The sequence below is a fragment of the Diplotaxodon limnothrissa genome, linkage group LG3, assembly GCF_057381915.1.
Source record: "Diplotaxodon limnothrissa isolate DT_005_m linkage group LG3, D_limnothrissa_male_GT1.1, whole genome shotgun sequence".
Taxonomy (NCBI): domain Eukaryota; kingdom Metazoa; phylum Chordata; class Actinopteri; order Cichliformes; family Cichlidae; genus Diplotaxodon; species Diplotaxodon limnothrissa.
The window spans coordinates 58,908,073-58,932,266 of NC_140598.1; the positions used below are offsets into that span (position 1 = coordinate 58,908,073).

The 24,194-nt window shown below is 42.0% G+C and overlaps 1 protein-coding gene across 5 annotated transcripts in view; it reads left to right on the top strand.

Moving 5' to 3' along the window:
- The first annotated feature begins 9,034 nt into the window (after positions 1-9,034).
- LOC146636687 (nuclear factor 1 B-type-like) overlaps positions 9,035-24,194 on the top strand; it is a 59,325-nt gene continuing 44,165 nt past the window's right edge. For 4 of the 5 annotated variants that reach the window (XM_085349652.1, XM_085349656.1, XM_085349654.1 and 1 more), the window contains exons 1-2: positions 10,441-10,971; positions 13,527-14,058. In XM_085349652.1, coding sequence (XP_085205778.1) covers positions 10,945-10,971; positions 13,527-14,058 — 559 coding nt within the window. In that variant the 5' untranslated portion in view covers positions 10,441-10,944. Of the gene's footprint in view, positions 9,339-10,440; positions 10,972-13,526; positions 14,059-24,194 lie in introns of those variants that run through there. The other variant, XM_085349655.1, reaches the window with a different exon arrangement.

A 24,194-nucleotide genomic window follows, 5' to 3' on the forward strand; every position in this document is an offset into this window, starting at 1 on the left:
CTATGAAAATGTCCTTTGAGTATTATTATATATAACTGCTAAGCGGCTAATGTCAACAGCATTAATGGGTTAGCAGCACTCTGACGTTGCCACTGATCGAGATGGAGCTGATGCGAATAAAGTTAAACTCTGATCGTTTTTGTTAAGCTGATTTTTGAACCCCGAAGCCAGCTTTGAGGTTTATATTTGTAGAATCATGAGGTGATTAGTGGATATTCCTTCTGTTTTTTCCCTTTTTTTTTTCTCTTTGACCCAAAAACAAAACAAAATGTGTTAAGAATATGAGTTAAGAATAACTCATAGACATCTGAAATATGATGAGATGGTGAATCCAGTGAATATGCAACCGTTATTATATTGTATGTATTGAGTTTATTGTGAGTTTTGGATAAAATAAAAAAAATCTGCTTTAGACCTCAGTCTGTATAATATTAAAACTTGTAGACCAGCAACAAAACATCACAAAACTAATCCCACTAAGTTGCTGAGCATGTAGTTTTACTTGAATTTAATGGATCTCGGTGTCTGAATGAACAGTAGAGCAGCACGGTCCCTGCCGTGCGCACACTGACATCCACTTTAAACAGGAGCATAAATGTTTTTTTGACATTATTTCACAGTTTTTCAGTGAGTGTCCTACAACTGCGACACTAAAGTCAGGCTGCCTGGCTGCTTTAATTGCTGTTTGCGTCTCTGTGTACAATTACCATACGAGCGATTGTTTCCAGCCAAACGGTCATTGTTCTGAAAAGTTCTTAAGTCTCAGTGAAGCGTGCCTAATGTGTGCACGATCCGTGAACATAATCTGTGTGTGCCGTCCAAAATGGTTACATGCTTTTAGCATACTCTGAACCACACACACACACACACACACACACACACACACACACACACACACACACACACACACACACACACACACACACACATAGCCATCATGGTTTTGACCTTCAGCTGTCTACAGCTCCAACAACTAGTCATCGTGGATGGATTTAAAAGATGAGATCGAGACTCTGTGTGTGCATGTGTCTTTTTTTTTTTATTCTTAATGACATTTGGGTTTTAAAGAAATTGAGCATGCATACTTGTTTGCAATATTTTCTCAATACGCTTTATTTTGCTCACCTATTATAATCATCCCAATTCTAAGAAAGCACCCACCAGGATTTTCAGATATGTCCAGCTTCCTGAGTGTGCTTGGATCTTCATATAAACTTTTTATGGTATTTTGGAATAGATTTCAAAATAAAAGAAGCATCCTGTGTGTTTTAATGATGTGAAAACTGCAACAGAAACTAAAAAGTCAAGCCAAGAGGTATTTTACATTTCATATAAACGGCACTATCGCAAGAATGCCGCATTGGTTTCAGTAAGCCTTAAATTTAATTGGTGAGTTTGGGCTTTGGGATGTTAATTTAAGCGGACCAGTCTGCAGCAGCCAGGGTCAAATGTGCTCCTAATCTCTGCTACTAGTTGGTCAGCTGGACTAATTAGATATGGGACCACCTGCTAGTCTCATGGTCTATGACATCTGGCTGAACAAAAGAAATAATTAGCCACATGCTTCATAAAAATAAACTGTGCTTGGAACAGTTATCATATAAGGCTGTTTACCTGTCTAGGATTAGAGTTAGTGGCTTGGCGTGTTCTGCTGCTATGTTGCCCAGGCTAAACTCGGATTAAGTCAACGCTAAGGAACACCGAAATTTATTACTGGAACGCTAATTATGAGGCACACGATCATTTTCATAATTCTATCCATATGGGCCTCGTATCTGAAATGGCATAATGAGCAGAATCACCCCCATCATTAGATATACTTTGCTTCGATTGCTGGTTCCAACATGCTTCCTTACCTGTTGGGGTCTCTTGGGTCTTTTTATCTACAAAAGTGGACACAAAGCAAACTTAACATCTTTTTGAGACCTAAAATGACAATTCTTACTTCCTGTCTAATTGCTGTCTGATGAAGAAAGAAGTTATTTGTGCAGATCAGTAGCAAATGCATGCTAATTAGATTTGTTAGACCTCACTGACTCATGTGCGCGCCTCTCCAGTAGCAGGTGTCTGCTACGTTCCTCCATTTCCAGCACCACAGCTGAACTTTCTGAACATGGAGGTATTGATTGGCGTATTGATTTTCAAATAAGCTTTCATTGTAGAAAGTAGAAATCCAATTAAAAGTTGAAGTTAATCCACTCAAGACGATGAAATGTATCGATTTTGACCTCAAAATCAATAAGGTGCACGCCGCTCTCGTGAGAGCTCAGTGCTTTCTCCGAAAGAGCGAAGCGCACGCTTTGCATCAACTGAGTAATAGCTCTGGAATGTTTTTTTTGGTTTTTGGTTTTTTTTCTATCTGCCAGGATATCAAGTTACTGAAAGAAAATTCTTTAAATCCATCCAACTGTGTCAATGCTTGTGCTCTGTTCAAATATATGTAAATCCTACTTTTCCTATGACCCAACTGTAGAAAAACCCATAATTACGCCCATAACAATACCTCATGTCTCTATAGAATATACACCCACTGCCACTTTATTAGTTACGCTTTGCTAGTCTCATTTAAGAGATGCCTTAATTCTTCGTGGCATAGATTCAACAGGAAACATTCCTGAGAGATTTTTGGTCGATATTGGCATGATAGCATCACAAAGTTGCTGTAGAGTTGTTGGCTGGACATCACGATGCAAGTCTCCCAAAAGGTACTCTGTGAGATTGAGATCTGGTGACTTTAAGGCCACCTTAAAGAAATCAGTTTAAGATGATATGGGTTTTGTGACGTGCTGGAAACAGCCATCAGAAGATGAGTACATGGCGGTCATAAAGAGATGGACATGGTCAGCAGCAATAGGTAGGCTGTGGTGGTGTTTCAGCAATCCTTAATTGGTACTATGAGCTACAAAGAAAATATCTGCCACATCGTTACAGCACCACCACCGGCTGAGCTATTGATATAAGGCAGGATGGATACATGCTTTCATGTTTATGCCAAATTCTGACCAGCAGACCAGGGAACTTTTTTGGCCAAAATTGGACACTACTTGCCCAGTTTTGTTTTTTCCCGTTTTAGCCGTCCTTCTCATTGTGGCCTTCTGCTGCTTTAACTCATTTACTTTGATTGCCCTTCTACCAGCTTGAAGCGGTCTGGCTATTCTTCTCTGATCTCTGTCATGAAAGAGGCATTTATATTCACCCTAGAACTGGTGCTCACTGGATATTTTCTCTTTTCTCTCAACCATAGAAATGGTTGTGTGGGAAAAATCCCAGCAGATCAACAGTTTCTGAAATACAAACATGCCTAAATACATTAAATCGCTGCCATGTGACTGACTGGTGAGATATTTGCATTAACCAGCAAGAGCTGAAGAGGCATACCCAATAAAGTGTCCGGTGTCTTGTTTGATTTTTTATTTTTTATTTTTGTCTTTTTTTACTTGCACAGAGCAAATGAAGGAACATATACTGAGTTCAGTCTCCTAAAAAGACAATCTCAGATTGAAAACATGCAAACTGAACACAGAAACTCCACAGTATTTAACAGCTGGGGCCTCCAAACATAGGTGTTGCGTACTTTTCTGCAAATGAGGAAAAAGTCACGCAGTGTCGATATACAATGTTAAGTGTGTTGCCGAGCTAAAGATGCGAACCACGTTTCAGTTCACAGGCCTCATCTCAGCTGGGGCACATCAGTAAAATCATTGCACAATAACCTATAACAGAAATCATCTTCCAACTTCTGTTTTCTCATTTAAAGAGCTACAACTTGATCGGCCTGAGATGTCTCAGCTTTTTTCACATCCAGTCAGTCTACCATCATTATATGTTCATCGCTATTTGCAAATATCAGAAGTTCAGAACCTTAGCAGGACGAAAACGGTCCCGGCACCACATTTGGACAGTTGTTTTTTTCTGAATGGGTCAGATTTCTTTCTATTCCTTTCACATGTAAACCACAGATTTCACTGACACCTTACGTTCCTTTGTCTTAAACTCTGCTCTGAGTGGACATTTGCCTTCCTCTACTCACTGTCTCCTTGTTGTTTAGGTCACCTCATTTATTTGTTGTAGCTAATGCTAAGTTACTGTTGCTAAGTCCACCCACTGCCCTGTTGCTGGGAAATCCAGCTGCCACGGAGTGGCCTCAGTGAGGAGGATTGGAATGTGGCAGGAGGAGAAAAGGTCTTTTCAGCTGGCATTCAGATAACATTTACATGGACACGCCTAACATCTTAATATATGGATCAAAATACAGTGGGTTCCATTAAAGCCCAAAGACTCTGAAAGAAGCTCTAAAGCAACAGGTCTCATGATGACTACTTGATATTTATGGCTTTTTTTGCTGCTTTTGTTATAAAATGAGGCAACTTTCAATAGGAACAGTGACATCTGATAATCCTTTACCTTAAAATCCTCACAGCAGAATATAGAGGACCTCAGTATTTTCAGATACCCACACAGTGACATCAGACCGCCTCGGTTGTATTGATGAGTGATTCCCAGCACTGGCAGGTTTGTCCTTGGATGAAAATGAGGTTGAGTGATGGGGGAGGCCAAAATGTCAGCGCTGGGTCACAATCAAGTTGCTTCTTACCTTTTATATTCTTCCAAAATGAAAAGGTTTGACTCTGTCCAGATTTTTATTTTGGCAGATGATCATTTTACATGGCAGTAAATTGAGCGGCAAATTTCTTTTCCATGTTGCTGCAATTCATCTCGAGCACTTGGTGGAACAAATGTAAGAGAGGCAGAGGGGAGGGAGTAAGGGGGGGTTAGTGTGGGAGGGGGGGATGGTGAGGGTTACTGGGTCATGGCTCTTGTAATTACCACAGTCAGGTTCAAGTCACTGGTCAAGCTGTTGCTGATTTTTTTTTTCTGTCTTCCCATAATGCAACATCATCAAGGACTGTCCTACACGTGGCTCAGCATGCCTCTACTGATGCCCCTTTGATTAGGTGTCTCACCCACCGCCGAGCTGAGTTTGATTGGAGCTGAGAGCCCTGTGATGGCTGAGAAACTGACTGAGAGATCCATTAAGTGGCAGCTTTGCTATGATATATCAGCCAGGACGTGGTGGATGGTAAGTGCTCTCTTTGCTCTTTGCCCTGTGCTCTCCCGTCCATGTTCCAGTCTGCGTCTTTTCCGTGTCTGCTTCCAAGTCAGGATTTGTGGAAGAGAGCGATATAGTGAGGAAAGCTTTCCCGATAAAAGATTTTGGCTGCAGAGCAAACTGTCTTGTCAAGTTCCTTTCACAGCCTTCATTTTGATCCATTTTTTAAGAGCATCCTTGGCACTGACGTTCGTTTCCTTCAGGCCTGTAGCTTTAACTCAGATCATTGTAAATTGAGTTATGCTTCAGTTTAGCTGCACACAATAGAGGATTTTAAGGTGAGGATGGACTGGAACAATGTTTTTTGTATTTTCACTGGGATAGCTAACTAAAGGAAGTATTCAACCTGCCTTTTAGCATAAGAGCGCTCCTCAAGTGCACCTCTCCGTGCACCCTCAGCAGTGTTAATTTAGTGTTGCACAAAGAGCCCTTGTCCAGCCCGCGCCTTTCCCATGCTGAAGAGGCAACACAGGCTGACATTTCTTTCTGAATATTTATTTACTTGTCCGGGCACAGGCGAGCTTTTATTGTGCCCCATCTCCAGGGTTTAACTTGTGTGTATCAGTGTATACAACCCCCCCATTCTTTCCTCGGTTTTTACTTTATTTTCTCCTGTTTTCACTCGTGGTTTGTGAGTAATTTTAATTGGACACTGCACAGAATTACATTTACCTCACGCCGTTATGAAGGATATATAAAAAAAAAGAATACGTGCTTTTAAGAATTCGGGATTCATTATGAGCACAGTTCCAAGCAAACAGGGGACAGAAGACGATGTCAAGTGCATCACTGCCAGGAACAGCAGTTCATTAAATGTGAATGCTGAAGGCTAGAATAGCGAAGGCTTTAGCTGAGATACACTGAGCTGCTCTCTTGCAATAAAAAACGATGTTATGAAAGTAGGAAATTGTGCAATTGGTAGGAAGTTGCAGATCCAACCCATTTAAGCACAAAATCTGTATTGTTTTTCTTGCTTTTTGGGTTTTTTTTTTTGTTTGTTTGGTTTTTTTTTGCAGGAGAAATGCACAATTAAATACACAGAAGCAGCAATAGCAGTAGCAGCGCCCTATATTATATTTAGGGATATATTTTTCAAACTTTTATCAATTATGTTCCTACTTTGAACGATCTTTTCACCCAAACAACCTCTTACTGACACCAAATGTTTTTAGAAGGGGTAAAAAAAAGGTCATATAAAGAGTTACAATGCAAAAACTTTCTGTCTGTCATGTACAGTATACCACATAGGATCTGTTCCTGGTTTGAAACGTCGTGTCTCTGCTGCTTTATGTCAATGATTTAGTGTTGAGTAATATGACGTGAATTTCACAACTCTGGGTCTAATAAAGGTCATCTTATCTTAGCTTTAAAATGTGCCATCTTTCTCCTTTTTTGTTAAATTTCTTTTTTTAGCCACAAGTCTTGAGAGACTTACATGTTGAGCTTTGTAAGCTAAAGCCAGTAAAAATGTGGTGCATCGTCTCAGTATGTGGAATAAGAGGGAAAAGGGATAAAATTCCATATAAAGTAAAGTAATTAAGTACAACCATACATTCCCCTGATTATAGCCCTTTATTCACACTGCAGCTTAATTAAAATAACTCAAATCAGATTATGTACATTTCAAAAATTGTGTTTTGTGTTCTTGTTTCCTTAACTGTGGAACCTGCTAGAGTTTAAAACCAAAAGGTCACTGCTGGAGCGTAATGGTAGACCCAATGGTAGGTCCATGATAACACTGTTGTACTAAAAAAGTATGTTTAGAGTTTGTTTTTCAAAGGTCTATGCTCTATGAATAATAAATGAATAATAAAATGAAAGATGGCTGGATTGCAAACGACTGACATGTTCATAGAACCGCTGTTAATAATTAATGGTTACATCTGCACTTTTTCTACTGTGACAAGTCAGAGCAGAGCTACAGTAAATTTGTATTTTCGATGAGAAATTCAGACTTTTAGTAAGTCAAAGAAAATACTTGTGGGTCCTGTGCATGCTTGTGACAACCCGCTTGGTGTTGGTTGTACCACACTATAACGACCACAGAATTTATTCCCCCACCTTGCAGTTTTGCTTGCGGCCACATGGGGGCGGTAGCTCCATGTTGAGAGTGCTGAATCTGTGAGGGCTCCTGCCATGTGCGCCAGTGGATCGCACGATACAGGGCTGGATTAATGGAGGCAGAGAGAGAATGGAGTCATTATGAGATAATGATTCAGCCTTTTATGGTAACGTTAACAGCAAATAAGAAGTAAAATGAACAAAGACTAAAACATTCTAAGAAATGTGAACTGAACGTGTCACAAATTATTTATTTACTTTTATTTAAAATTTCCGTTCAATAATGATCTGAAGGAGGGCTTTTAAATCCAAAGGCTAATAGTCAGAGGGACTAAATCTATTCAACCTCCAAGGAGAAAATAGCACAATGCGAACTGACACACTAACATTATCAGACCTGATTTATCTTTCAAATGGTTATCGATCAGTCACTTTTACTACAGCTGAGTCCTCTTAGTCTTAACAATACAAACAAGCGCTGGATACACGTGACTGCGGTGACATTTTTGGATGTTATAAGCAGTGTGTTAATGTCACCACAGCAGTGATGACAGAGGCACTAAAAATCTATTGTGAGACTTTCCATTCAATTTACGATCACATTTTCTGCTATTGTTGTGGATTGGATGCTCTGTGTACAGTAATGGGCATCCACTGAATGATTATTCACGAGTTTAGTCTTTCGATATAGGGAAGATGTGCAGTCTTTTAAACACACCGAACAACATGTGCTGTTAGTGTTTCTCTGTGGGAACAATTGGATAATATTAATAATTAAAATGTGTTCATATATTTTCTTAATGAATATTAACTACATGTCTCATGAACACGATTTGATCTTGTAGGAAGAGCTTTATTTTCTAGAGGTTGTTCGTTTTTCAAGGTCACTCGAAACAAGCCTGATCTGTCTCCCTTTGTCCGATGAGCACTAATAACCCACACACCTTGTAATGACTATTGCTTCCTCCATGTGTGCCTCCTCCACTATTCGGCCAGCCCTCGTGGGCACATCTTAATATGTGAAAACGTTTTCCAACTATAGTTTACTGTCATTTTACACTGATAATAGCACTACTGCCACCTCCTCTAACTGCAAATATTGAAAATATGAATCTAATTTTCATTACCACAGGAGACTGCATTTAGGGCAATAACTGCTGCGATGCAGTGCTTTCATCATCACTCAGTAACTATCGCTATTCAGCCCTGCCGTTCAGCAGCAGCCGCTCTGTCAACCCCAAACATGCACGTCAGAGGAGCGGAAGTGAGGGGCCCAGGGTACAGAGTCCCGGGGCCACGGCTGCTGGCCAATGAGAAGCAAGAATGTAAAGGCTATTACAAAACTGCGCTCTGACAAGCTGCAGACAAACGGGTTGCTCGTACCGGAAATTGTAATGTTTCAATTTCAAAATAAGATGTATCACGCCAGCATACGAGCCGGAGTTGATCTGAATTTGATATTTCATACAAAAATATTAAGAAAACCTGTGATATAATTCACAGTAGGACAATACTTTAAAAAAATATGCTGCCACCTATTTGAAGTACTTTTTTCAGGAAGACATATTTTTGATAAATTCTTGATTTCGTGAAGAGCAATAGCGGCCCCCTAAAATGCGCAAACATAGAAGAAATTACGAATAGGTCTCAAGGTATTTTACATATTATTACAATGCTACTTTGGGTAAATATTTTATGTCAATTTCTGTTCAATTTATAGTTTTAAGCTTAAATTGTTTTATTTTGAAAGGTCGTATCGGAAATGGCGCTGTTTAGCCTACGTGCGGTTTGACGGTTAGTGCTGAGAGCCGGCAGTCAGCCAGGCAGTGAAAGTGAAGGCGGAGACCAACCCAGTGCCGAAAACTCAGCCTCTTCTGGATCACGTTCAAGTTCACTGGACAACCCTAAAAAACGATCCAAAAAAGTAAGACTTTAAGAGGAAGGAAGACAAGAAAAAAAAAGAGAAAAAAACGCGAGGTGCTCCTAACTTCTTCTCACCGATATCTGCCAAGAATTGTCTTCCGGTGTTGACTTTTTTCTTGCGAGCACTACAAGAGAGAAAACCCTTCAAAGCACAAAGTTGAGCGTGAGAAATGTGAAGCTACCGGCTTGTGTGTTTCAACCAGGCTCCAGGATTCCCCATTAATCCATGCAGTACAGTGCAATGGTACGTGAACGTGGATCATTACTACTTTCAAATGTTGTGTAGCAATCCTTGTGTACCTTTCTTTAAAAAAATATACTGTCCCGTCCTCGCGGCTGGTGGGGGGGGGAGAGGAGAAATGTGGAGAGGTGGGTTGACTTTGCAGGGACCACAACACAGGCACGGTCGGGCCAAAATTGTTGTAAACTTGGCACAGACTGTCCCGCAGCCTATTTTAACATCCCAGTCCCCCTTAATCTGGCAAATGAGCTCCGTGTAGACTGTTAACAGCTCTGTAGGGCACACACGTGCGCGCGCACTGTAGCGGCACCGTAACAATGTTTAACTTTGACTCCTTTTAGCTCTACTACTATAATGTTACTGTACACCTACCCACCAAGCTTCGCCCTAAATGAGCACTTCCTAACGGCGTTATCAACGCTTTTAAGTCAGGGAGTTTTATTTTGAGGAGGGGTTTCTGAGAGCACAACATAATTTAATAAATTAAAACATTTAATACCTATAAACTCATTTTAACGGGTGCTAAAGTTTAAGCTAGGTGTCCCTTTTACCTATTGTTTCTAGAACAATGCAGGCTAATTGTGTTGGAAATAGGTTTTAAAAAAAAAGTTTAATAAAATGTACTTCCCTTTATTTCTGTCCCCCCTAAAGAAATCATATTTTAAGAAGTTCTCCAGCAGACGTTAACAGGCTAATAAAGTACTGCTGCTTGGTGTGTAACTGACAAGCTAAAAGGTTTGTTATCACTGTGAGCCACCAACACTGGGTTGAATTATCTGAACTGGAAACGTAGAGTGCGTGTGTCTTGTTGACACGGAGCTCGGTGGTTAAAAAAGGGTGGCAGCGGGACGTTTTTCCCCCCGTTTGTTTACGTTCGTGTATGTGACTGAGGCTGCGGTCCAAAGTCCCAGAAGGTCATAAAATAATTCTGCAGAAGGAAGGAAGGAGGGAGGTGTGCGTTTATGTGTGTGTGTGTGTGTGTGTGTGTGTGTGTGGGGGGGGGGGGGGGGGGTTAATGAATTTTATGCGGTGTGTTCATATAAAGCCGAGAAGGAGAAGAAGGTGCTTGGAGGGGTTGGATATGGTGTGTGTTTGGAAGGGGGAGGAGGGGGAGGAGTGTGACTGTGCAATTACGTGGGTGAAAAAAGTTGGGTCTGATTTGCTGGAATCGCGCAGGACCGAGGGCGCACCGGTCGATTTCATATCAAGTTTGGTTAAAGCAGGGGTGAACATCCCACACTCGGCGCCCTCTGAAGCTCCCCGTAATGCTTTCATGAGATAACGCCGCACAGAGACGCGCGCAGAGCCCCGTGCAGTTCAGGAGTACAGCAGCGGCAGGCTCGTTTCGCACACCGGCTCTACGAGTACAGTCCGTGCATGTCAACTTAAAAACAGAGAATAAAAAGTCGCCTGCAGAAAATCTGTCTTTGTCTGCGGTGAAGACAATCTCTGGATTTGCAGAAATTCATGGATGTTATTGGATAATTACTTTTGGTTTTTACGCGGATCCACAGAGTCTCGCATAGCGCACAGCGGATCAGGAATGGCGCGATAAAGTGATCTGAGGAATCGCTCCAAGTACAGTCACTTTCTGTGTAGCCGTCTCGTCATGTATTCCCCGATTTGTCTAACTCAGGTAATTGTGTCTTTTTTTTTTAAAGTTATGCATCTTATCGCTGTGATTTTTAATTTGTATAAAAATTGTCACACGGTTTGTTTTTTTTGTTTTTGTTTTTGTTTTTTAGCCCGGGAATAGAAAGTTGAGTGTCTGCGCTGTGAATTACTTTCATAATTCTTATAAATAATACAGACTTTCCCTTGTAAGTAAAATAAATAAATAAAAGATATGGCATTAAAGCGAGGCAAAAACTTCTCGACTGAGATTATATGTTTTTGTGATAAAGTCGTGACACATATATTTTAAAATGTCTTTTCTACGAAAGTCCTAACGAAAGATCGGCTGTGTCCTGTTGGCGCTTGAAGTGCAAATCTTCACACGTTCTTCGCTCTTTACAAACTTTTGCGTAAAGATGAGTTTTAAGATAGAACCAAAAGACTCTATTCTTGCTAATCCTGTGTAAGTGGTGCAGGTATTTTTCTCTGGTTTAATTAGCTTATTTGCGTCCTCCAATAACCTCTCTCTGTCTCTCTCTCTCTGTCTCTCTCACACACACACAGGCGCGCACCTCCCGGCCCTGCTTGAGCTGTGGCTATACATATATATTTATATATTTATGTATATATATTTTCCAGGCGTATATTTTTTATTTAGAATAAAGCCCCCATACTTTAGGGAAGTGAAGTTGGAAGAAGATAAAGCCACTTGCACTGTAGAAAGATCAAACGCGTGATAAAGTTGATTCAGCGGTTGGACAGAGTAGCTGACTGTTTTGGCTGACTCAGTTTTACTGTTTATATTTTACTTGGCATAAGTAAGTGATTGACTGAGATGTGGTTTAGCTTGTACTTAAGAGGATTGTGCTTTTATGGCCCCAGCTGAAGTGCACTGCACAGGCCCTGGCCAAGTCATTTATCTTTACAGCATTTGGCTTTAACCTGGCTAGAAAAAAAAATTAACAGAATATTTAAAGTGATTTTGAGCAGGAGTGAAAAAAGGATTTGAGAAACAGTTGCGAGCGAACACATTTACTAGCATTTACACTTGCTTTTGTCATTTTAATTGGCAGCTTTATAGTGAGGAGATGACATTAAAAGAAGTTTTGAATGGATTTTTAACCTCTCTGAAAGACAATGAGGAGCTATACTATTCACAGTGAATATAATACATTTACAAGCTGTTAATGGAATCTGCAACATACACAGAGTTACCTCTTTCAGTGTAATAAATGATCATAATTTGACATTAGTGTACTGGAGCAGAGTTTTATCAGCGATGGAGCCTGAGACCAGAAATGTGGCTTTTTAGAGGAGCACCAGCAGCAGCCACAGATAGAGAGGGGATTTCTGTGGTTTGCTATAGCCGGCTTGTTGCCTGACTGCCTACAAAAAGAACAATAACTCGTCAAAAGTCTTCCCACCCTAAAAACGCCTGTGTATAGTTATTAAATCTGGCATTTTAATGACCTCAAACAAAAATAATTTAATGTTTCCATCCCTCAGCTGCAGTCCTTTCTGATGAGTTCTAGAGATTCCCAGAGAACAAGAATTAAGAAATGAAACAAATATAATTTATTGTTGAATCAGTGAATCAGTATTAATATTAGCCATTTAGTTGCTGAGTTGTTGTAGGAATTAGTGTCTGTTTTGTTTTGTATTTTTGAAGGGGGGAAAAATTGAGTGGCAAAAAATCCATAATGATGTGTTTTATTCAAAGGTAACAATTTTGTAATGCAACACAAAGTAGTGTAATATGACTGTAATACGAAATGAGTTAAACAAAAATGAATAGCTAAATAAAAGTGAGATGAAACATTTTAACAGTAGGCCGGGCTACCTAACCTCAACTTTTAGGAATGAAGCTGGGCAGGTGCCATTCCATGTGTTAACCTCAATGCTTGAAACGATTTGGCATGAAATCCTTTGAGTACTCGATCAACCTTTGCAAATACCTTTCACACTATTGCTTCATTTGATGTGCCGCCTCTCTCGCCTGCCTGTGTTTTATTCCGTTTTGTACATTAAGCTGGCATGTATACATGAGGCCGTGTGCATCGTGTCTGAAGAATGAGTATCTCTCTGCCTTCCTTTTTTTATTTTTTATTTTTTTTAATGGTTGCATCCCACTTCCAGATTATGGTATGTGGATAGTTTGATAAGAGAAATGCAACTGTGTGGGGCGCATGCTCCCTGCAGCACCAGCAGCAGCAGTGTTACAGGAGTCCCACTCAGAGCATGCTCGTGAAATGCGAGCAGAGCTGCAAGTGCATTCAGTCACCGGGCTTCGAGTTGATATAAACGGTGGAATTTACTTGTCACACCTGCAGCATATCTAGGATGGTAAAGCTAGAGTTCCTAATATAAAGAGATCATTCTTAGCTTGAAGAAACTGCCAGTGACATTATGTGACTGATTATGAGGGATTTTAAAATTGTGGTCTGACTTCCCTTCTGCTTTAAATTAGTAGCTGGGTAAACACATATTTCTTCATGTTTGATGACATGAGTTTCTGATTCCGTTTCTCTCCTTCTCTTTCTGTCTCTTTCTCCACACTGTGCCCCTCGGATGCTCCAGGATGAGTTTCATCCCTTCATCGAGGCACTTCTTCCTCACGTCCGCGCCATCGCCTACACGTGGTTCAACCTCCAGGCCAGAAAACGCAAGTACTTCAAGAAGCACGAGAAGCGGATGTCCAAGGACGAGGAGCGCGCGGTGAAGGATGAGCTTCTGAGCGAGAAGCCCGAGGTTAAGCAGAAATGGGCATCCAGGCTGCTAGCCAAGCTGCGTAAGGACATTCGGCAGGAGTACCGGGAGGACTTTGTCCTCAGCGTGACGGGCAAGAAGCCCCCTTGCTGCGTGCTATCCAACCCGGACCAAAAGGGCAAGATACGACGAATCGACTGTTTGCGGCAGGCCGACAAAGTATGGCGTCTGGACCTGGTGATGGTCATCCTCTTCAAAGGCATCCCTCTGGAAAGTACAGATGGCGAGCGCCTCGTCAAGTCTCCACATTGCACCAACCCAGCACTTTGTGTCCAGCCACACCACATAACAGTATCAGTCAAGGAGCTGGACTTGTTTCTAGCATACTATGTCCAGGACCAAGGTAGGTTTCAAGTTCATACTGATTCTCTGTGTGTGTGAGAGAGAGACAGTTAATGTTGTGCGTGTGTGTGTGAGAGAGAGTGAGTGATGATTTAGCAAGGTCAAGAGTCGCATGAGTTATTTTCTGGCAATTCTAAATCTGCCAGAGGAGCAAATGTACGACTGTGACGGTCAGTACTGTGCATACATTTATACCACAAACATTTTTATTTTTCTAAGCAAGCCTCATTACAAAAACAATGTCATCAAAATTAGATAAGACCATGTGTTAACTGTGTTTGCTTTGCTGAAATCCAGTAGCAGCTTATATCCCTGTAATTCTCCTGTAATTATTCAGTTACCTTGTACACACACAACCACACACACACACAGGATTGCACAACTGCACACACACTGCATAACTGATCCATTTGTTTGGAAATCAAGTGGTGGCATTTGTGGAACGTTTCAGTCTTAAATGTCCAAATGCTGAATATATGGAGCAGTGTTATATTTTATTAATTCATTTATAAATAAATAAATAAATAAATAAATAACATTTAATGTAACCTAAGATTTAAAAAAAAAACTTTCACTTTTTAATCTCAATATTTTAAAAATAATCATGGCATTTGTCCCTTTTTAGTTTTCATTCCACGATAAAAATTTCAAACTGGTTTGTCTGCAAACACTGTTGATTTTCCACCAATTAAAATGGTAATACGTGTGATCAATGAAGCGATTTCTAATAGTAAGTCACATTACAGACATAAAAACACTTTCAGCTGTTATAAAATTTAAAGTTTCTGTTTTTTCTGTTTTCTTCTTTGTGTGTCATGTTATTTCATGTTATTTTCCTGATCCCTAAAAAAACTGGATTCTTTTACATGAAAGGTTTAGAGGACACATTTTGCACAGTTTAGGAAGTGTACTTTATAAGAGGGTAGTAGTTATAGTTTTTGTCATGCATATATTTTAAATTGATGTTTTAATTTATTTCTTTTTCTTTCCAGAATTAATTTGCTAGGATTTCTTTCTTTTTTTTCCCTTTAATAAAAAATAGTAAACACGGCCGCAAAAATAAAATAAAGGCATTTCTGAAAGTCCAGAATAGAAACGGTGTTTCTAGTGTACATCACCAGAAACTGGTTTACATAGTCAGTCATGCAGACTGTAAACTGGGAGATTTTCACTCAGAGCATGATCAGAGCAACGCCGCATTCAGATGTGATCTCTTCCAGGTTCAATGAGTTCTACAGAAAACACTTTTCACAGGATACTGTGAATGATGTTGTTTTTTTTCCTACTCGGATCTCGAATCAGATAACACCTTTAAAAGGCCTTTGAAAATGAAATTCAGGTCTCCTCTGACTGCGAGTAAACACATTTCAGTCATATACATCCCACACTTTTAAACCTCTCATGTGCTGCCCTTAAATCTACTGCAACCACACCGAATAGCCGCCACTACACTGTGCTCCCATTGGAGGGTAGTGGTATAGCTAGCTCATTATCATCAAACCCTGAGCGCCATTTTGTGTTTGATAAGTGCCAGGGAAAGCAGAAGGCACAGCACAGAGACAATAATGGTTGCCATTGGCACCGGGGTTGGCATCAGACCCTCTTTTGTGTCTTTTGTAGGATGCCACCGCTTCCCTGGTTTACATCTGCTGCATTTTGAACTGCTCAGTACCAACTCGAGAAACGGCATTTAGTGCTGTTTTTTCACAAAACTGACTTTATAAAACAGCCGCTGTTTTAGTAAACTGTATCTGAGTAGAGAGGACGATCATGTTGAAGATTCGTTTCAGTGTTTATAATAAAAGGTTAAAATAATGTCATGTTTTTCTATATGGGAACGATCATTTGCCGCCATCCTCAAAATTCCCATTGAGTGAAATGCTTGGCAAACGCCGAATAGCGGGGATCACTCAGATGGCCATCTTTTTCTTTTCCTTCTCCAGTTTTTGCAAACTAAAGCGTCGCCTTCTTTTCTTTAAGTTACCGAGCGGTCCACAAACCCAGACAATGCAGCCATGTTGTGGTAGCGTGCGGCACGGCGCCATTTTGTTTTACACGGTGCCAGGGAGGCAGGCAAAATCACCAGTAATGGTTGTTAGAGGTTTGGAGGTTGGCATCAAACTCTCTTTGTCTGCTTGCAGCGTGCCTTTGATTCGTTGGTTGGCATCCGCAATGCAGTGGGCACGTTGGGAAAGTTTTTTGACAGTGGCAGAATGGAAGCCGCTGCCTTTGTTCTGCTGCAACTGCACGAAACAAACAAACATACAATCAAACACAAAGAAAGTAGCAAACGGCTCGGGCTGCAACAGAATCTGGTTATTGTGCGAACTTTGTGGGGGGGAAAAAAGAGCGAGTTCGGACTGTGATTTTTAATGTAGTTCTGCTTCTGCCGTGTTTTCTAATCCGTTATTTCGCTGCTGTTATTTATTCTGGAAAATCTTTTTTTTTTGTTACTTTTCGTGAGAAAAAAAATGGGGTTCATAGAGTGTTTGTTTTTGATTCTGGTGGGCTGCTGCCTGAGAAAGGTCGGCGGGTTGGCAGCGAGTGTACCGGGTGAATTTTGAGAGGGCACTCAGCTCCCTTGTTCTGGGGCACAGACGCGTTTAGCCAGGCAGAGCTGTAGCACCCATGTGCATGCCCAGATGAATGCCCGCTGGGAAGTAGGCTGGGGGCTGGGAGTGGGGGTTGTGGCATCCATTGTGCCAACTGGCAGGCCGCGTTCAATGCAGGGCCCGGGCTTCTCACACTCACACACACATACTGCCGTGGTAATCCACTGCACCATTTTATCATTTTCCAATAAAACAAGAAGGGGAATTCTTATTTGTTTTTGTTTTTTTTAAATCATCAACTCTCACCTCCTAGATTCATATTTTGCATATCCAGTTTGACAGCGTGATGGAATAGTTGCAACGGGGCATGTAGATAATCATCGTGTCGGGACATGCTGGGAGTCTCTAGGCCTCGTTTGTATGTGGTTTTTGTTAGGCTGCTCATCCCTGTTTGTTCACGCAACTGCAGAGATATACTTATTGTGTTCACTTGTTCTTTCTGGCCATGTATGGAAAAAAGGAGAAATTAGAGAATAACATTGTAAAAAGGCTTTTTTTATTAAGATTATTAAGCTCTTACATGATCTTCAGTGACTAATTCCTAAAAAGATTTCCGAGCATTTAGAAAGTTGGCAGTGGATTTCCTCAGAAACCGTGAGAGTCGAGGATTGCTGAGGTAGTCCAAATCGGGATGAAAGAAGTCAAGGTCAAGCAGCCTTCCCATTAGTCGTGTGCTGAAAGTTAACGTGGCCATAAAACATCATTACCTTTACTCCCACCCCCACACCCCCTGTGATGTTTTTTTTCCATGATAGTTTGTAGAAATGGATGGATTACCTCCGGATACAAGCCGCCATGTTAATCAAAACCTTGTTTTACAATTGCCAGGCTTAACCTCTGCCCCTAAGGTCACGACCTTTACAAAGAGATGTGACAGGGTGTCCTCTGAAGTTTAATTGAGCAAAACAGATCAGTGAAAACATGCCTGTGCTGGCCCGGGGCACGTGGAGGAGGAAGACTTTTTGCCGTGGGGGTGGTGGTGGTCAGCAGAGCTGTTGGGGAAGGGCGGATTCTCTTAAGCCCCTGTCGTTGAACTCTTCAATCGGGGTCAAACCACAGCAGTCATGGGATCACCGGTGGTCTCTTGGCAACTGTTTGTCTCCGCTCTTCTGCCACTTCTTGTGGTATAGCCGGTGGTCCCTTGGTTCACTGGCCTAAGTGAGGGGGAGTAAGCCCTTGTGATTGTCTCCCGCACACACCCCTTCACCCAATGAACCAATCCCTCAAGCTGGGTAGTCTGGCTGGTCGGTATCTTCAAGACTCTCCACTGCCTGCTCGCCACACTGCTCGGGATCGCTGTTTACATCTTGTTTTCCGCCTGGCTGCCTCAGAGGCTTTGGTCAGGCGGCCAGTGCGGAGGTCTGACCTTCTGGGTCACAGTGGAGGTCTGTGACTAAGCAAAACATCTAACCCTCCCTGCCTCTCTCCCCCCTCGTATCCCCTTATCCTCCTCTGCCATCAGGAATCACCCCTGCGGCACACTGCCCGGCCAAGTGACTCTCACTCCTTTTCTCTCCCGTTCTCTTTTCTTTTCTCAGTCCCTGGCTTTCCCTCAAGCCTGAGACTCTGACCATGACAGCTGTCCCAGGCCCAGGCGCTTGGCCAGAGAAATGGCGGCTGGGTTTATGCCAGAAACGTGAAACAAAACTTGTTGTAAGGAGGAGCGCATTAAAGACACCGCTGTCAAGTTTAACTACAGTTACTCAACTCCTTGTAAATTTTGTGCCATAATGTTAGAACAAGTCTGGAGAATAGCTCTCATTGCAGTTGAGATGGAGTTTTATCTTGAACATGAATTTTAAGGAACAAGCTAAACCCCAAACCCTGGGAAAAACCGTAACCACTGATGCCAGAGATATATAGAAAAAAATCTTCACAGTGAACTGCACAACCCTGTGCTTAGCTTCCATGCTGGCTTCCTTATTAGTATGCAATAGAGCCTGCGGTGTCTGGCTACCTCTCTCTCAGAGCCATAACCTATCGAACACATTCTCTCAATCTAATCCACTTAGAACTCCCTCCCAGCTTCACCGCTTGCCTTATTGATTTCCGCTTCCCACTAAATGTCTTCCCGATCCTTTTTCTCTTAACCCGGCAGCTATTTATGTTTTGCAGTGCAGCCTTTCTTTCTTTCCTTTTCTTTTTTTTTTTCACTTGCTTTCTTGCTCTCTCGCTTATTTTCTTTCTGTATTAATGTCTTCACCCCCTTTCCAGGATCTTTGGTTGTTTTGTGATCTCCATCTGACTTCCTTCTGCCTTCTTTCCTCTCCTGCTCTTTCTCAAACAGTAACCTGGGTGCATTGCAGCCAGGTTGCCTGGCACAGTATGAAGCTTGTGTTATTAGCAGCGGGGCTTTGCTCGAGCAAATACCTCAAGGCTTAAACAGGCCGTGTTACCTCCTTAGCCCTCTTTTGTGTGCCATGTGTACATAAATCGCCATGGAAACAAGGCAACTCGGAGCAGAGGCCACAGAGAAATGTGGATGCTTTCTTTCTCAACAAAATTTACAACTCCCTCCTTTGCTCCGCTACAGTGTGTTTAATTTGCTTGTGTCACAGTTTGCGCTGTTGCATCTGTCAAAAAAACGGGACGAGGCCTTTCTTCTGCATTGTGAGGCTCAGGCATTGTGTTGAAAAGGCTTTTCTTGTGTATTTCAGCAGGAGACTCAGTTCTGCGTTCGTGGCTACACTTGGTTAAGGTCTGCAGTTTGTGTCATTAGTCTATGGTTAAGATCTCAGCTTCCCCACACTTTCCCAGGCTTTTTTGGGGAGGACCCCAAATGCATTTCAAATCCCCCCGAGGCCACTTGACTGGAGGACCGGCACCTCCCACTTCACCCGGATAGATTCCCCACCCCCCATCCTGTCTGCCAGTCCTACCAAATGAAGACAAATGGGTACATTCACCCTTATCCCAGACCTTATCACTGTCCTGCCTTACAAAGCGGGCCCTCCCTGCTGCCTGAGCTTCTCCATCCAGTGGCTGCGCCCTCTTCTTCACCGTTGTACTAGCGTAACTGCTAGAAAAACCTACTGTTGTCCCATCTGCCTGCTAGACTGGTCATGTAAGACAGCAGAGTCTGGAGTGAAAAGAAGGATAAGAAGGTTTAGAGGGAAGACAAAAAGTCTTAGTTAGAGAATTTGTGTGAAGATGTTCTTTGACCTTGCATTTTTTCCAGTCAGTCAGGAGAAAAGCACCCTCGAGTATCAGAATGAGACTTTTATGCAAAAGCCAGTCCCCTTCACCCAGGATGGAGGCTTGTGAACAACCAATGAAGGGAAGAAAAAAAAAAAGGAAGGGGTAGTAGGTGGGGTGTTATTGGGAACTTTGGGCAGGGACAGACAATCGGAGTGGTTGCCCAGGAGACACTGACTTCTCTGAGCAGCACCCCCCACTCTGCTTTGCCCCATCAAAGTCTTTTCAGGCCAGACAAGGCCGATCAGTGGCCTAGAGTGATGGTTGTCTCTTCCTTTGTCTGGCGTTACAGTACGGCCCATCACTGTGACGGCTCGACAAGACCTGAGTGGAACAGAAAAAGAGAGGCCCGCCATCACAGCGCCGTGCGAAATGTACTTTTGGGTGGGCATGTTGTTGTTTGGGGTGGGGGGCGAATCCCCAGAGAATTTCTTTCTAAAGTCAGTGCAGTGGGTCAGAGAGGGGATATGGTGTCTGGGGCTTGGGAATGGCCTGCTTGGGACGGATTCATCAGCACCCCATTGAGTTGTCAAAGCAAGCAAAAGGAACTGCACTCCTCCCTCGCATATGTTGGGTTGACTTTCCCCAAAAAAAAAACTCCCAAATTTAGAAACCAACTGTTAAGCAGCAGCGCAATAAACAATAAACACTGAGTGCATATATATTATTTTTACTGGCTCTTACAGTAAGAAAAGTTATATAGCAAAAAAGGGGAAAAAGAAGTCATTTACATTTTTAGCATGTACAGCAACTTGTTTTCACGAAGAAGCAGCAGGGCTGTGTTTGATTAAAGTGAGCCATACACGGGGTAGACAGGAGAGGAAATGTGGACTTCTCGTTGTTTGTAACGACATGAAAATCCCATATCTCAGGATCACCAAACTGCAGATGTTACACATTTTCCACAGAGGTACTTTCTCCTCTGTCACAGGCAGTTCTGCTTCTCTCTTTACATCAAGGCATTAATAAAAAAACTCAGTGATTAAAAAGGAGAACAGAAAAGTGCACATTTCCTTCATATTATCTGTAGATGCATGTGCATAAATATGGGAGAATTGCACCGCCATAAATGCAGCATTCACAACAACCCAGCAACTTAAATCAGAAGTGAAAATAAGCTCTTCCTATTTTAAACCATACTACAAATTGTAATCACAAAATGTAGCTATTAATTATAACTTTTTCAAAATGAAACGAGGGGAATTTTGATGTTGTAGTAGTGATGAAATTGTTAGCCCAAAGTGCTAATACTTGTGTTAGGAGTGGGCTGGTCCAGTGCCGTGTGTGCTCCCGTGATTAAAGCCAGCAGGAGCACTAACAGGATAGTTAATGAAGTCCATTATTTTTCTTGAAGAAGAAGAGGCTTCGTTACCATGGTGTCCACTAAAAGTCTGTGTGACGATCCGGATCCCAACAGCTTGAGTTCTTCTCGAATTGTCCCGCTCTCTATGCTGGCACAAAGCTCCAGCTGGTTGTTTAGCTCACAGGGACTTTCAGAGAAGCGTCCCTAAATTTGACATGCAAATCCAAAAATGTACACATGGAGACCTGTGTTCTCACTTATGCACGTAGAAACTGCAACAAATCCGTCTTGTGGTTACTCACCTGCACTTCTCCTCAAAAGACTGCGTTTAGTTTTGGTGAGCAGCAACTCCTCGCCACTCCGGGAGCTGTCAGGCATAAAAAAGAAAAAGCTGAAAGTGGGATTCCTTTTTAAAAGCTTGTTCCAGATTTACCAAGTCAAGATTGTAATTAGGCCTCCAACATGTGCACATACCTCCAACCCACAATTACACTGCACATTCCTGCTCGCCCCCTAAAAAAAAAGCCTCTCCTCCAGCATCCGTCTCCTAAACCTAATGCTGTATTCTACATTAGTAGGGAAATTTGGCTAACAGGAGGTCATCAGGCTCTTGTTATCTGTGTTGTATCCCACTCTTGCTCGTTGAACAAAACCCAGACGCTGACTAATTTGAGCTCTGCCCAACAGGGCCGTGATGTAATCGCAGATCTTCCCTCATAATTTTCACCGAATTGTTTGCAACCCGTGGTCTGGGATCTGTGCTGGTTTAGCATAGTCCTTTTGAGCAGTTATGATAATGACTCTAGTTGACCTACAGATGGCTAAATGAGTAATGCTCAAGCTCATCATCTCTTATGGGATCCCCGCCGAGTCTGCTCGGTGTTTCCCAGGAACATCTTCATCTGCTTATGCGGGCCCTGTTCTGCAAACTGTTAGACGCTCGCCTGACATTTTTTTACTCCCTTTTTTTCTGCAAAACTTCTGGCTGTAACTTGCGTTGCCATGTGTGTCTTGTTAAGGGCAGTTATGACAAATGGCAGCAGCTGTACAAACTAATCTCTCTGTAGCTTTCACACATGGCGCCCAATTAACAATGGACCACTGTGGGGCCCTAATCCACGGTGCAGCCATCCTCTGGTCCCGCTTGCTGAGCCAACTGCCCCAGGAGACTCTTCTCCTCTCCGCTCCTGCTAGCCAGCCTCTTAACTCCATTCAGATGGGAGCCGAGGAACAACGCCTTCAGTTGGAGACACGGCAGCCATCTTGTTTGTTTCCATGTTGGGAATCCAGGTTCCTAACGGTAAAGAGTCTGGGTTTTTAATGTCACATTGGAGTGCTTTGGGATCGGGTTGCAGCCCCAGAGAGAAGACGTGTACGTTACATTTGAATGTTTGGACTCGTGCACATGCAAACGCGTGTGCTTTCTGCTTGTGGGCCTGTGTGGTATGGAATAAAATACATGCAAGCAGATGAAGTTGATAGATTTAGCAAAATGTCTCAAGAACAGGTGGGTGGGAAGAGTTTTTTTGTTGTTGTTTTTTTAAATATGTGTGTGTATGTGCAATCCAGATTCCCTGTCAGTGGGCATATTTCCAGTAGTTGCATGATGAAATACTGTTTCTCCGGGCCTCAGATTGTTGAACGCACTGTGTAATAGACTTAAAGTTCTGGTGGAGAGCGTATTACTCGGTGTGCTCACTGCTTGTGCAAATTTATGGGATAAACTGTGTGAAGGCAAGGGAATGGTAGCCCACAGTCCTTAATGGTTCTTTTTAACTTTGGAATTATACCAACAATCACATACATAAACCATATTCATTCAGTTTCCCAGGAAAAGTTTTATTATGACTTTCTTTTCATCCAAGGGCATGTCAGCAAAGCTTCATATGGCTTTGCTAAAGTATCCCTTTTTCAGTTTTACATTACAATTAATAATTCCAGTCCTGAAATACAGTAAGACAACAACCCTTGGATACGAACCAGCATGAAATTTTTTTTCCACATTTTCTCCGCTCTTATCCAAAACAAAGCCACAAACGGGAGTTTGAGACTCAAAAGGAGGGTGTTGAAGGGTCGGCGGCCATCAGGAAAACGATGCAGGCCCCTGCCAAATCTATGACATGAATGAAACAAATGGATGAAGGAAAATGAAAATGGTTGGGGTGTGATCTCTGGCAGGCAGAGCGAAACCAGTGCCAACTATTATGAATGGGAAACTGCTGCTGAGCTAATGAAAAAAAGAACAAAAAAAAGAGAGAACTCACTTTTTTTTTCATCCGCCATCCAAGAATAATTAACCGCGGGCAGGCCTTCTGGTGAGGGTGGAGAAAGCCACAAGACACTTGACTAACATCTCACCGCAAAGGAGGACAGCGACACACAAAGAGGGGGGGAGAATAGGAGCAACAAAAGGAGGTTTATAGGGGGACAAAGTAGACTTCTCAGTTACTTTAAGCTGTGAAAAGAGAAGCTAAAGGTGGCGTTTTTTTTAAAAAAAAAAGGTAACTGTTTTAAAGGAAGGAATACAACATCAAGTCAAAATGCCCATAAAATCCTAGTTAGCTATTGATGCAGAATAAATGCATAAAATGATTTCAGTGAACAGACTTTTAACTTTTTAGCAGCAGGGTGTTTGGCTTCAGTACGTGTACTGTATCAGTTAATCAAGAAAAAGTTAGTTCAGCTTAATTTAGATTCATTAATCATCATTTACGAAGCCAAAAATGTCAAACGTTTCTTATTCCCAGCTTTCAGCCTGAGTATTTTTTTGCTTGAATCTTAATCTACTAGTCAGGCAAAAACCATAAAAGAAAGATTTGCTTTTGGATCTGAGAAGCTTAAGACCAGGCGTTTTGACATATAATAAAAAAGAATCAGTCAAAAAAAATGAAAACAATAATTTCTTCCAGCCCTACTGTCCTGTCCTGTACTGAACTGTATGCATCTCCCACAGCCTGCTCCCATGTAGGCAGGATGACATGATGGAAAGAGCAGAATGGGGGCCAGATGTATGTTTATATATAGGAC